The 15,053-nt window shown below is 45.3% G+C and overlaps 1 protein-coding gene across 1 annotated transcript in view; it reads left to right on the top strand.

The window, feature by feature from the left end:
• MDGA1 (MAM domain containing glycosylphosphatidylinositol anchor 1) overlaps window positions 1–15,053 on the top strand; it is a 66,452-nt gene that overhangs the window by 35,157 nt on the left and 16,242 nt on the right. The window contains exons 3-7 of the mRNA XM_006882024.1: window positions 5,279–5,453; window positions 7,235–7,431; window positions 8,245–8,377; window positions 8,610–8,879; window positions 11,388–11,717. Coding sequence (XP_006882086.1) covers window positions 5,279–5,453; window positions 7,235–7,431; window positions 8,245–8,377; window positions 8,610–8,879; window positions 11,388–11,717 — 1,105 coding nt within the window. The remainder of the gene's footprint in view (window positions 1–5,278; window positions 5,454–7,234; window positions 7,432–8,244; window positions 8,378–8,609; window positions 8,880–11,387; window positions 11,718–15,053) is intronic.

A 15,053-nucleotide genomic window follows, 5' to 3' on the forward strand; every position in this document is an offset into this window, starting at 1 on the left:
AGTCTCTCTCAGGCCCCTCCTGCCCCCACTTCCTCCCTCTCTAAGTCCTCTCTGTGGTCAGAGCTTGACAAAAGGCAGCAGGAGCTGGACACTAAAGACACACAGCAGCACAAAAACAGGAGACTGGGGCTGGGGAAATAGCTGGAAAATTAACTCTGTGGGGAAGGGCTGAAGGCTTTGGACTTATTCACCTGAAAAAAATTGAACGGCTGAGGGGAAAAATTGGATGTCAGTTGCTCAGTTCCACTCCATGCCACGTTTCTGTTGAACAAACGTCTACTTAGATACACTCTCTACAAAGGACGATCATGGACCAAGTACTGTCTCAGGTACTTTCTCCACTGTTTTCTCATTGAGTCCTTGCAATTGTGGCTCCATTTTACAGGTGAGGAAATGGAGGTTCAAGGAGGTTGGGAAAACATCTTAAGTCACACAGCTCTTGTGAGGGTAGAGGCAGAATTTGAATCCAGAACCAGTGTTAGCTGCCTCTTCTCACTGGATCCACCTTTGGGGGCTGGGATCTCTGAGGTAACAGGCAAAATATAAAATATTCTCCACTTCCCGATGGCAAGTCCTACATTCTGAAGGTTAAAAGGCCCGAAACAATTAGAAGGCAATAGAAGAAGAGTTATCTGAAAATGCTTGATGAATTTTGCCAGGGACCAATTGTGTGATTCAGGCAGGAAGTGCGGCTGGTTATCACTGAAGGCTGGTGGGAGGTGACAGGGAGAGGTGGGCTGGAGGGATGGTGGAATTAGCTGGTGAGATGCTGTGACCTTTACTAGCAGCAGAAAAGATTGCAATTGGATCTAGGAAGGACAGTGAAACACAAAATCCTCTTTTCTCGGTAATTTGGAGAACAGGGATAGCTTTAGTAGATTTGGCCCTGAGACAAGCAGATGGACAAGGAAACCCCTGGAGACTCTTCCAGACTCGAAATTGTTATCACCGCTTGCTCCTTCTCTCAGGTTTTTTTTCAGATGTGGAAACAGCGTTGGTAGTCTTCAGGGTTGTGTTTGTGTCAAGTGTGATTGTTAAAACAGGGATGATCCTCCCTAAAGCCAATGAGGCAGCTGGGCCGTCCTTCCCCGAGGCTGCTTGAGCCATCTGTGTGTGTCCCCTGTGGTTCCACGTCTGAGTCATTCTATGTCTGTCTGTGTGTACACGCATCATCTTTTCTGTTCCCATCAGTGGTGTCATTGTTCTTCCTGCTGCCCAGGCTCAAAACCTTGGGCTGGTACTTTACTCTCCCCATCTCATTGTTCACAGAGAGCCAACTTCTGAGGCTCTTGTATTTATGTTTCCAGGGTAGGTCTCATTCCTCATCGCAGCTCCCAGGTCCAACCTTGGGTCCTGTGTTCCTCGCACCATAGCAGGAGGCTTCAAAGTGATCTATCTGGTCTCCTGTCTTTCTTTCCAGCATGTCCTGCTGCTGCTCCATATTGCCCACCCCAGACCTTTACCTCATGTCACACCCCTGCTCATAAACCATCAATGACTCCCATTACTTCCCAGACCCAGTTCATACTTCTAGAGGTAGAACGAATGATTTTCCATGATAGGTTTCCCGCCTGCCATTCCACTCTGGTTTCCCACCTGCACTAATACCCTGAGCCACCACTGAACCTGTCTCCTCACTATTCCCTGGATACACCCTGTTCATTCCTGTCTTCATGCTTTAGCCGCTGTTGCTTACCAAGTACCTTCTCACTTCCCTCCCCCCTCATTTTATGACAACAAATATTTATTAAGCACATGTTAAGTGCCAAGCACTGTGGTGAATTCTGAGAATACAGATACAATTTCTATTCTATGGAGCTAATAGGAGAGGAATAGGGGTAGCAACTTATGGCCCGTTCAGTGGTCAGGATGGAGAACTGAGTAGTATGGAACGCCCCACTTCAAGTAAGAAGAGAGCAGAATCTCTAAGGACTAGAAAATGAAGAGGGGATCTAATAAAGAAGGTGATGGCAGTAGACAGAAACTGAAGGACCTGGTCTATGAGAGAGCTTAGCCTGAGGACTCACCTTAGGGACAGTAGTATTCATACATATGCATGGGTATGAGTTGTAGCCACGGATCTATGCCTGGCTCAGAACTGAAACTGTATGCTCTTCCTAACAATGGGCATTCCACAAGAATGGAACCAGCTGTGGATGGGGAAGAGAAGACCTCTGAGCCATAGTCCAGAGTCAGAGCAGAAATTCTGCTTTAGTTGTGGGTGCAAACTGAGTCACCTGTGAAACAACCTCCCAGCTGTTCTGTGGGAGAAACATGGACAGTCTCCTCCCGTGCAATTTACTGCCTCTGAGAACCCGCTAAAAGGCCAGCAGTGGATTGTTTCTAACTTGACAGTAAATAACAACAATGCGATTTCATAACCCTAACCTGTCTGTGTCTTGCACTATCCAAAAGGTGAGGAAATTCTATGCTAAGTAATTAATATAAAAGCCTATGAACCCATATGGTCTATGAGCAATTGTAAGGGCCATGGGGGTACACTTGGCTGTTAATGAAAAGATCAGTGGTTCAAACCCCGTGGTTTGCCTGGGAGAAAGGTGTGACAGTCTGCTTCTGTAAACATCACAGGCTTGGAAACCCTATGAAGCTGTTCTGCTTAGTTACTGTGAGTTAGAATAGACTCATTGGTAGTGGGTTTTGTTTTGTTTAGAAACAACCATAAAACCACATCACAGGCAGGTCTCCCAGGGTCCAAGTAGACTTCTGTGGATGAGAATTCTCCCTAAAATAAGCTTTCAGAGTAAAGTTTAAGCCACATCTAAAATATATCGTGCCAGGAGAGCTATTTTTCACAAATGTAACAAATTGAACAATTCACATCTGAGAAGCCATAGATAACTGAGCAATCTAAAAAGATACTGAAACGTAAGTGTTTCAAATGTTCGAGAGATAACAGAAGGAATAGAATCTAAAAACCAGGAGATTATAAAATCTGGCCAGTCAGATGTGGGGGAAAGCAAATAGAAATCCTATAAGTAAAGAAAAATTTTTAAAAATTGGCCTACAAAAAACGCAACCACGAAAACCATTGGCCTCAATATCCTAGAGAGAGACAAAGAGAAAAGTAGCGAATTGGATGATAGTTATGAGGAAATCAGCCATAATTGCAGGACGGAGAAGATAAAGAAATGGGAAATGTGTCAAAGGAAATTGATGCTGTGCATACTTTCCTTCTAAACATCACAGCAACTGACAAAGTGAACCATATTTGTATTTATCACTGCATAAGAGGTACTGTAAAATTTAGGCGTTAAGATGACAAACATTTATTATCTCACAGTTCGTATGGGTTAGGAATCTGCAAGTTGCTTAGCTAGTGGTGCTGGCTCAAGGGCTCTTGTGAGCACGCAGTCAAGGGGGGCAGCATTTGAGATTGACAGGGTCTGGAAGGCTCACTTCTCTCATGTTGGTGTTGACCAGAGGCTTCATTCAGTTCCTTATCAAATGGGCCTCTTCACAGTTCTGCTTATGACGTAACAGCTGGTCTGAAAATCACATCTTTATAACCATATCTTGGAAATCATACACCATCATTTCTGTCACATTCTATTAGTCACACAGACCAGCCCTGGTACCATGCGGTTGGGGACAACAGAAGGCTATGAATACCAGAAGGCTGGGATCAATAGGGGTACATCTTTGAGGCTGCCTACCGTATCTTAGAACCCTTTCACACTGGAGAAACTCAAGGCAATTAATAATATTCATTGCCTTCAAGTCAGCTCTGACTTATAGCTGACACTCCAGCAGGTTTCCAAGACTGTAAATTACCTGGGAGGAGATTGCTGATCTTTCTCCTGTGGAATGTCAGATAGATTTGAACTTCCAGAGAAGTGCAAATCTCTCTGGACTGTGCCACCAAAGCTCCTACTCCAGTAATTAGAAGGTAGAATAATGACATTTTGGAGATAAAGTCTTCTAGGCACCAAATATACACTCATTTAATCCTCCCAGTTAGTCCAACCAGTGGCTATGGAGTTGATTCCAACATGGTGACTCATTTGTGTTAGAGAACTGTGTTCGGTAGAATTTTCAATGACTGTGATTTTTAGGGAAGCACTTTGGCCTTTCTTCTCTGTCACCTTTAGGTAGATTTGAACTGCCAACTTTTCGGTTAGTAGTCAAGTGCTATCTAGGGACTAACTCATTCACTGTCCTGGGTTCTGACTCATGGTGATCCTATATAACAGAGTAAAACTGCCTCATAGAGTTGCCAACGCTGTTAACTTTTAAGGAAGCAGCTGGCAGACTCAGGCACCCTTTTTGTTTGTTGTTGTAGTGTGCCTTGGAGTGAGAATCGACCCATAAACTTCAAGCAGGTTTTCAGAGGCAGTAAATCCAACAGGAGGAGACTGTCCATCTTTCTCCCACAGAGCAGCTGGCAGATTCCAACCACATGCCTTTAGGATTACAGTGCAGCTTCTTACCACTAGGCCACCGGAGCCCCTTTCTGTCAGTAGCCCTATGCTTATTCCACTCTGTGTTCTGGGCCCCAGTAACTGTAACAAAAGCACAAGACCCAAACCCATCACAGTCAGTGATCATCCAGATCCACTGCTTGGAGGTTCACTCCTAGTGATACTATAGGACAGAGGAGAGCTACCCAGGAGGTTTCCAAGGCTGTGTAAGTCTTTACAGAAGCAGAATGTCACATCTTTCTTCCCTGAAGCTGTTCTTGGTTTCCAGCAGCCCACTTCTGAACTTTAAACCCACTTTAAACCACTGCACCATCAGTGTGCCAACTTAAAAACTCCAAGCTTATGACCCTCGACTGGTGACGGAACTCCTAGCTGGCCCTCCAGTGGGCTTTCAAAGGCTGAAAGTCACACAAGAGGAAGTTACCCATCTTTCTTCCATGAAGCCACTGGTAGATTCAAACTACTAGCGAGATACCTTTGGGTTAACAGTAGAACTGCATAGGGCATTAAGAGTCTCTATTTCAAAGAGGAAGAAATGCAGGCAGGAAAGGTGGGTACAAGCCCCATGCTCTTAACCACTGAACTGTACAATCTAGCAAGATGGACACTATGAGAAGTTGCCCAGGGTCACGCATGCTTTCCTTCCACTGTAACTAACAATTCTGATACCGGATTCCCAGACATTTTGCCGAAACAAGTGCTTGTTGGGTTAGTTTGTTCACTAGGCCTGTATATACCCTAGTGGCTTGTGAAATGTTTAGGGAGGCAGGGCCGCTGCAGCAGGGCTTTATGCCACACCCAGTCCTAAACCCAATTCCCACTGCTCCCTTCTGGGTCAGGTTCGGTGGACCAAAACGGCCGGCAGCGCATCCGACAAGTTCCAGGAGACGTCGGTGTACAACGAGACGCTGCGCATCGAGCGTATTGCCCGCACCCAGGGCGGCCGCTACTACTGCAAAGCGGAGAATGGCGTGGGCGTGCCTGCCATCAAGTCCATCCGCGTGGACGTGCAGTGTGAGTCTGGACACCCGCGCCTAGGGTCCCTGCTGCCAGCCCAGGGACGGGTGGTAACTTCTGCAGCACTCTAGGGATTGGGTTAGGAAAAAGGAAGAAGGGGGGACAGAGGGAGGGAGAAGTCCCACCTCAGTGGAGAGATGTAGAAACTTTCTCTCTCTCTGGGTCTGGGGAGGCCGCACTCTGCTAGCCTTTTCTCCAGTGTGTGCTGCACTATGTACACAGTTTACACTTCCCCATCTATAATCTCATGTGGACCTTGCAACACCTTTGTGAAGTGGGCAGGAAGCACAGGACATGTTGGATCATACCCATTCCACAGATGAGGAAATTGAGGGACAAGGACGTGTGACTTGCACTCAGTGTTGAGCATAGTCATATCTGAGAAGGGGGTGCAGGTCTTGTTCTAGCGTCCTTGTCACAATACTTTGTGTCTCTACTTTGGTTCCCATGGGCTTTTCAGACACTTCCTTCTCCAGCCACCTGCAGGATCAAACTCTTGGACACTGGTTGAGTGGGAAGCTCCTAGCCCCCTTGCCCACTTTTGATATATCTTTATCTTCAGGAGCCAGTCTTCCAGCTTGCTACTCTTCTCAGGAGCCATCTAGACAGACCCAAGTACTCAGAAGCTGAAAGACAGGAACAGGGACACTGTCTTAATATCCACCGTGAACCTTTTCATTCTTTCCAGCTGTGGCCTGGAATAAAGATGAGCAGGGGAACCTCAGATTCTCTCTCCTCCCTCCCCGTCAGCCACCCAGGTGCCTTCTAAACCCTAAGGGTTTGCTAGTGATGGAAGGGGCTACAGGCCTCTCATGGGCACCCTCCCCCTTTGCCATGGCCTTGGCTCTGACTCCCATGCTAGTGGGCTGTGGACAAGATGATGGATGTGAAAATATCTGCTGGAAAATGCTGAAATGTGGAATACGGGAACCTATGATTCACAACCTTTGCCACTCATTGAAATCTCTAAAGAATCTTTTTAAAATTATGGACCCCTGGGATCCTCTCTCAGTTATTCTGATGTAACTGATCTGTTATAGGGCTCTGATACTGGAATTATTTTTCTTCAAGATTCACCCCCCCCAGATTAAGGATTCATTTAGTAAATGGAACTAATCTTAAGTGTACAGTTCAATAAATTTTACATGTGCTTGTATGTATGTGATGTGAAAACACCATCTAATTCAAGATAGAGAGCATGTCCACACCCTGGAGGGGTCTCTCGTGGCTCCTTTCAATCTTAATTCCCCAGAAATAGCCACTGTTCCAACTTCTGTAACCATCAATGAACTCTACAGGCATTAGTATTTAAAAAAATATTGAAAAGAAAGTCTCTTTGAGGTTCTGCTATATAGTCAGAGATGAGAACTATTTAGTCCAATTTCCCAGTGAGAGAATGGAGGCTCAAGGAGAGAAGAGACTAGGGCAGGTTAAAGCAGACTAACAGCTAAACCAGGATTCAAACCAGGGTTTCCTGTTTAGCCTGTAGCTGTTTCTTCCATCGTATGATGGGAGGGTATAAAGATAGACCTCATGTTGGTATAAAGATAGACCCCACGTTGGTTCCTGGAGATGAACAACTGGGAGGGAGACTGGGAAGCCATCCAACTCAGAACCCTGCTTCTGACAAGTTGGTCAAGCTTGTAGGACTAGCAGACAGCTAGTTTCTGGGAGTGTCCCTTGAGGTTGCCTCACTTTCCCCTATAGCAGTCAGTAACCTCACCTTCCTGACCTTGGTGCCACCCAGCTCTGACCCCATGGGGACCATGCTCTTGCAGACCTGGATGAGCCAGTCCTGACTGTACACCAGACGGTTAGCGATGTTCGAGGCAACTTCTACCAGGAGAAGACGGTGTTCCTTCGCTGTACTGTCAACTCCAACCCACCTGCCCGATTCATCTGGAAGCGTGGCTCTGACACCTTGTCTCATAGCCAGGACAATGGAGTTGACATCTACGAGCCCCTCTACACTCAGGTCAGGATAGGCAGTTGCCTGTTCCCCTCAGTCATTTCACACTATTCCTCCTGCACCCACTGAGGAAGATGGGTCTGGGAGCTGAGACTTTGTGATCTGGGGTTTAAGGACTCACTCGCTCTTAGTTCTGTCTGGATGTGAGAAGCATGCATTCTGACTGGGGTTTGGAAAACATAAGGTAGAAAAAATTCTGAGCAAAAAGGTGAGGGAGCAGTGATGGAAATAATAGAGCCACCAAAGAAACATGTTTCCCAGGGATACTGCTGGTTGGGAGAAGGTGCTCCTTGAGGACAGGAAGGTCATCTTCCCTTTTTTGCTGACTTTCAGAGTGTTTGGAATTTGTGGGCAATCTCAGCAGGAATGGACAGAGTAGGGAGATAACCCCCTTTTCCTGTGAGTCCCTCACAGTCTCTCACAGGAGATGTTTATGAAACTGCCATGCCAGGGAACGTGTTTGGAGATGACTTTCGTAGTGATAGTCAGAGCTCTGTATGACCATGTGCTGTGGAAAGCCCTATGTTTGTGTGCATTATAAGGATAGAATAGGATCCCTTCTCTACACTCTCTACTGCCTAGAGTCGGGACAGTGAGACCAGGGTCTGGCTGTTGTGCACTTGGGGAGCCTTACACCCAGAAAGCCCCATGACAAGTCACTGGGGGGATGGAGAATGGAGTATTAGCACTGGCTCAGGTGTGAGTGGAGGCTGGAAAGACAGGGATGGGACTACAAGCCTCTAGTGTTGGGTGAATGAGTGTATGGGACCCCTGGAGACCCATGCAGGCCCCTCACTTCAGTGGTCCACTGCCATCCAGGGGGAGACCAAGGTCTTGAAGCTGAAGAACCTGCGGCCCCAGGACTATGCCAGCTACACCTGCCAGGTGTCTGTACGCAATGTGTGTGGCATCCCGGACAAGGCTATCACCTTCCGGCTCACCAACACCACGGGTACAAGCACTTCCCAGCCCAGACCCCTTGTTTCCCCTGCCCAACCAGGAGACAGTCCCACCCCACACAGGACTATAGGTATATGACCACCAGTGCAATTGGTCCTCTCTTCTTCCCTCTCTCTCCCCTCTCCAGAATTTCCCCAGCCCTCATGGTTTCCCTACCATCCTCATATTCCCTCCATCCAGCCATGCTGCAGGGTGCTCTCAGACCCCAACTCTTTTCCTCTTAGCACCACCAGCCCTGAAGCTGTCTGTGAATGAAACTCTGGTGGTGAACCCTGGGGAGAACGTGACGGTGCAGTGTCTGCTGACAGGGGGTGATCCTCTCCCCCAGCTGCAGTGGTCCCATGGGCCTGGCCCGCTGCCTCTGGGTGCTTTGGCCCAGGGTGGCACTCTCAGCATCCCTTCAGTGCATGCCCAGGACTCTGGCTACTACAACTGCACAGCCACCAACAACGTGGGCAACCCTGCCAAGAAGACTGTCAACTTGCTGGTTCGATGTACGTGGCCTTTGGAGGGGTGAGAAGGATCTCGGAGGCAGACAGGGTCCCTTGTCCTCTAGGAACTCCAAATAACATGAGAAAGGGGCCCACCTGCTTCCTCTTAGGGTGGGGAATACTGAAGAGAGATGTTTGGGGCATCTGCAGTCTAAATGCCTGCCATCTAGAGGCACAAGAATTAAAACTGAGATGGGTTGACACAGCAGTTAAACCAGTGAGCTGACAGCATAGCAATGATTGTGAGGCTGGCACTGGGCAAAGCAGGATTTCATTTTGTTGTCTACAGAGTTGCTGTGAGTTGGAACTCTCTGGATTATATTTAACAACAATCTACATTTCCAAATATAACATCAATAATACAAGAAGTAGAAAGATCTGATGTTGATTACTCATCTTTCTTTTTTTAACATTTGGAAACTGAGAGTATAAAACCCCTAAATGTAGCCATTTCACTCTTCAAGCCAAAATTTCCTAGTTTTCCCCCTATACAATATAGTATCTACATAATAAGTTAACTGAATTAAAGTGAAATTAGCACACATGCCACATAGGTAAAAATTTACTAGCAAAGCATTTTAGGGAATCTAGAGATAATTATTAGATGTAAAAATGAACCCAAATCAGCAGCATGATCTAATGAAAACACACCTTTCTTACTAAGCCTCAGCCTTGGGAGTTATCATTATCTGCACAGTGTGATCTTGATTTTTCTACTCTGTTTTAAAGAGAAAAACTTTAAATTATTCTCCTTGTGCAGCTTTAATGACTTTTCAAAAATGATCCAGACTTGTTTCCAGCTCTTAGCATTTCAAGTGTAAATTGCATCTTCTGCCAAATCCAGTTGAAAGTCCTCTAACGACATAAGCCTTCTCCTTGTTTCATCTCTCACTGAGCAGTCACTCCCTCTTTAAATCCTCCCCCTCCCTCCTGAAAGAAACTAGCTCTGTATTTCTTTTTACTTAACCAATGTTGTTGTTGTTGTTGTTATGTGCCATCAAGTTGCTTGCAACTCATAGCAACCCTATGTACAACCACCCTAAACCCTGCTCTATCCTGTGCCAGTCGCACTGCCTCTGACACACCCATCCTGATTACCTCAGTCACTGAATCAATCCACCTCATAGAGGGTCTTCCTCTCCTGCACTGTCCCTCCACCCTCCCAAGCATGATATCCCTCTCCAAGGACCTCTCCCTCCTTACAGCATGTCCAAATTATGTCAGATGAAGCCCCAGAATCCTTGCCTCCATGGAGCAGCCTGGTTTAACCCTCTCCAGGATGAATCTGTTTGTTTTCTTGGCAGTCCATGGTACATTCAATATTCTTCTCCAGCACCACAGCTCAAAGGCGTGTAAGAAAGAATAAAAAGCAAGGTTGTGGCTATCTGCTGACTAATTTTTTTTCTTTGATAGTATTTGTCTTATCAAAAGATTATTTTTCTACACTAGATGCCATTTTATCTTTAAAACCTAGGTGGATAAAAGATCTCCATTTATATAAAATATATATGATCATCTCTTAGGTTGACTATACAGTTTGCTTTGACCATCAGTCTTGATATTTGCCTGTTAAATATTGTCCTGCTCAGTTAATGTCCAGTCTACTGAGAGATCTACTTGACTTTTAGCTGACTTCAAATGAGGTCCATATTTTTTTAAAAAAGACCAGACCTTTTCTTTCTAAACTCTATATTTTTAATTAATTACATGTAAAATGATTATACTGATTTTTTAATTTTAAAGAAAACACACAAATTGGTTGCAGGGATACAAACAACACAAAAGGATAAAATGTAAATATTGAAATTATCTTTCATGCTTCCTCAATCTCATAGTGTAGGTATAACCACTCTTACCTTCTGGAGCATCTACAGTTTTTAGTTTGCATAGTCAAGACTTAAAATAGGAACAGTGAAAAATAGTGTAGTAGTCAAAAGAATAGGCTAAGTTTGAATTACTACTTTCTTGGGCAAATTATCCTGTCTGAGCTCCAGCTCCTTTCTTTGTAAAGAGGGAATCAGAGATTTCAGGATGGATTAAGTGAATAATCCATATAAAGTGCTTAGTGTAGTGCCTCTCACATAGTGTACGCTCACTAAATTATGTACGGGCTAGTCAATTCCAACTCACAGCAATCCTTTAGGACAGAGAATAAAGCTTCCTAGGCCTTTTATTGGAGAGGTTTTGCCAGGTCTTATCTCCCTTGGAGTCACTTGTGGGCTTGAACCATTGACCTTTTGGTTAGCAGTTGAGCTCCTGCCCATTGTGCCACTAACACTACTTATGGTCAGTAAACAGAAGCTATTATTATTACTGATTTTCCTGCATTGAGCTTATCTTGAACTGTTAAGAACACATTTCATCAAGCACAGTGATTTCCAAATAGTAGATCGTTTCTGTTGCAGGGTTATAACCCAGCTTGAGGGGAGGAGGTGGGTTTGAGTAGGAATGAGATAAGAACCTCTGTCTTTGGGCTAATCGCAGTTGCATTACCCTCCTAACCATGCACAGCCATGAAGAATGCCACGTTCCAGATCACCCCTGATGTGATCAAAGAGAGTGAGAACATACAGCTGGGTCAAGACCTGAAGCTGTCATGCCACGTGGATGCAGTGCCCCAGGAGAAGGTGACCTACCAGTGGTTTAAGAATGGCAAGCCGGCACGCATGTCCAAGCGGCTCCTGGTGACCCGCAACGACCCTGAGTTGCCTGCAGTCACCAGCAGCCTGGAGCTCATTGATCTGCACTTCAGTGACTATGGCACCTACCTGTGTGTGGCCTCCTTCCCAGGGGCACCTGTGCCTGACCTCAGTGTTGAGGTCAACATCTCCTCTGAGACAGGTGTGTAGCTGGAGTGACTGAGGGGGGTGCATGGGGTGCCAGGTGATCCACAGAAAGGAGATGTGCAACCTGGGGAAAGGAGGTTAGACTGAGGAAAGCATTTGATCATACCTAACACATGTTGCTAGGAGAGGCTCTTCCTTGGAAAAGGTTATCATGCTTGGAAGGGTAGAAGGTCAGTAAAAGAGAAGACCTCCATTGAGATGGATTGACAAGGTGACTGTAGTTATAGGCTCAAATGTAGCAGGGATGGTAAGAAAGACACAGGATAGGATGGGATTTAGGTCTGTTATTCAGAGGGTCACTATGAGTTGTACTCATCTCGATGGCATCTAACAACAACACATTTTCTGAGCTGACTAGGCACTGGGGGTGCAGTGGTGCATAAAACAGACCTTTGCCTTCACTGGATTGAGTGGAGAGACAAACATGTTTTCAGATAGTCTCAAAAATATATCATTGCCAACTTTGGTTCATGAAAATCAAGAAAGAATTCTCTGGAATAGTGTTTAATCTAAAATTGAAGGGAGGAACAAGGTTTTATTAGACAAAGGGGAGCAAAGGAGAGTTGAAGAGCAATATGGATCAAGTAATCAGCATGTGCAAGTGTACTGTGGCACACCTTCAGGGTCCAGATTATGTAGGGCCTTGTAGGAGATGGTATGGATGTGAGCCTTGAAAGGTGTTTGGGCATTGGTAAGGGGATGGATAAGCCCAGGTAGGTGGACAACAAGTAGAAGGAATGGGGAGTTTCCAAGATATAAAAGACCTGGTGTATCCAGGGAACCCGGGAACTTAGACCAGGAGGCTATTGTGTGAACGGAGCAGAGGAACACTGCATGATTTTAAATTGAGAAGGGAGTGCATCAGCGTTGTAATCTCTCTCCATACCTATTTAATCAGTATGCTGAGCAAATTATTCTAGAAGCTGGACTTTATGAAGAGGAGTGTGGCATCAGGATTGGAGGAAGACTCATCCATAACCTGCCTTATGCAGATCACACTCACACAACCTTACTTGCTGAAAGTGAGGAGAAATTGAAGCACGTGTTGCAGAAGATCAAGGAATGTAGCCTTTGGTATGGATTGCATCTCAATGTCATGAAACCAAAGATTCTTACCAACAGACCAATAGGCAACATCATGATGGATAGAGAGGAGATTAAAGCTATCAACAGCTTCATCTTGCTTGGATCCACCATTAACATCTTTGGTGCCAGCAGTCAGGAAACAAAGAGACATATTGCACTGGGAAAATCTACCGTTAGGGACCTCTCCAAATTATAGAGGAGAGCTCTGGTGGCCTAGGCAAGAAGCTGCACTGCAATCCCAAAGGCACACTATTTGAGGCCACCTGCTGCTCTGTGGGAAAAGGATGGGAAATATACTCATGTGTGATTAAAACATGCTGAAAACATCTGAAAACCTGTCAGAAGGTCAGCTATGGGCTGTTTCCAACTCTACGGTATGCAACAACAAAAACAATTATGTCAGTTTGAGGACTAAGGTGTGTCTGATTGAGGCCATAAATCTTTATAATCACTTACTATGCATCTGAGATCTGGACAATGAATAAGGATGACAGAAAAAGAAATGATGCCTTTGAGCTGTGGTGTTGGAGAAGAGCACTGAACATCCCATGGATGGCCAAAAGAACAAACAGATATGTTTTAGAGAGGGTGCAACTGGAATGCTCTTTGGAGGTAAGAATGAGGAGGCTTTGCCTCACATACTTTGGGCATGTTGCTTGGAGGGACTATTCCTTGGAGAAGGACATGATACTGGGAAGAGTGGAGGGTCGGCAAAGGAGAAGACCCTCGACAACATGGATTGACACAGTGACTGCTGCAATGGGCTCTTGTGTGTCAGGGAGTGTAAGGATGGTGCAGGATAGAACAGGGTTCAGATCTTTTGTTCATAGGATTGCTATGAGTCATACTCGACTCTACAACACCTAACATCAACATCATCCAGGGAATGTGCTCCTGACATGTGGATCCTATAGATGGACTGTATGCATGAGGAGAGAGGAAGCTGGGAGGTGGCTGAGTTGAGTGCCTGAGGCCTTTATTTACAAAGCCAAGAAGTTTGAGCTTTAAACTGAGGGCAGTGTGGCCTCCAAAGAGGAACAGCCTGTTTAGGGGAGTAGGGTTTTGAGCTGAGATGCTTTAGAGATGGAGAAATCAACTGAGCCCAAGACTAATTCCTCCATTTGGCTCATAGATCTGATGCCTAGGACATGAAACTTTTTAAGGCCTTGTGGAAACAATTTAGCCCTGAAAAAAATGAATTAATTGGCACCAAAAGATAAAAAGAAAACTGCAAATTAAAGCCATAAATGTATAATTGTCTACAGAGTCTAGATTATGCTAACTACATAACTGGACCCTAGCTTGCTTTGTAGAGTTATTTACAAATTATATTTAATGTAGGCCATGTGTGCATTTTAATTTGCTTAATGTGAAATAGGATGGGCCCTATGGAGGTGTTCAGAAGGCCTTCCATTTGGATAGGATGTTCTGTTGAATTAGGTTAATTTAACAGAAGAACCTTCAATAATAGTGGCTTAAGCAAGCTAGAAGGAACCTAAACTCATCTTTATGTGTAAGTCTGGAGGTGAGTCAGCCAAGCTAACATAGTGCCTCTGCTTCACTAAGTCCTTAGGGCCCAGGCTCATATGTCTTCTTCTTCAGTCATTAGCAGCTCCAGTCGTCAGTCTGCATTCTAGCCTGCACGAAGGATGAAGGAAACAGCCTCTCCTTTAAAGATCCTGCCCTTATCATTTTATCTCATATCCTATTGGCAGAATTTAGCCACATGCTCACAGCCATACACAAGGCAAGCTGGGAGATACAGTCTTTATTCAGCATATCTGTGTGCCCTGATTATAATAAACTGGCTGACTCTGAGAAGAATTGGAATCCCAGAACACTTGATTGTGCTTGTGCAAAACCTATACGTAGACCAGGAGGCATTTGTCAGAACAGAGCAAGGAAACGCTGTATGGTTCAAAATTGGGACAGATGTACGCCAGGGATGTGTCCTATCTCCATACCTTTTCAATCTATATGCAGAACAGATCATATGGGAGGCTGGGATCTATGAGGAGGAATGTGACATTGGGATTGGAGGAAGACTCATCAACAACCTACATTATGCAAATGATACAATCCTGCTTGCCGAGAACCAAGGAGGACCTGAAGCAGTTGCTGAAGAAGGTTAAGGACTACAGCCTTTAATATGAATTGAAGCTCAACATCAAGAAGGCAAAGATTCTCACCACAGGGGTGATTGGCAGTGTCATGATGTTGTTGTTGTTGTTATGTGCTGTTGAGT

Source organism: Elephantulus edwardii, unplaced genomic scaffold (assembly GCF_000299155.1).
Source record: "Elephantulus edwardii isolate Elephantulus edwardi_28Jun2011 unplaced genomic scaffold, EleEdw1.0 scaffold00017, whole genome shotgun sequence".
Taxonomy (NCBI): domain Eukaryota; kingdom Metazoa; phylum Chordata; class Mammalia; order Macroscelidea; family Macroscelididae; genus Elephantulus; species Elephantulus edwardii.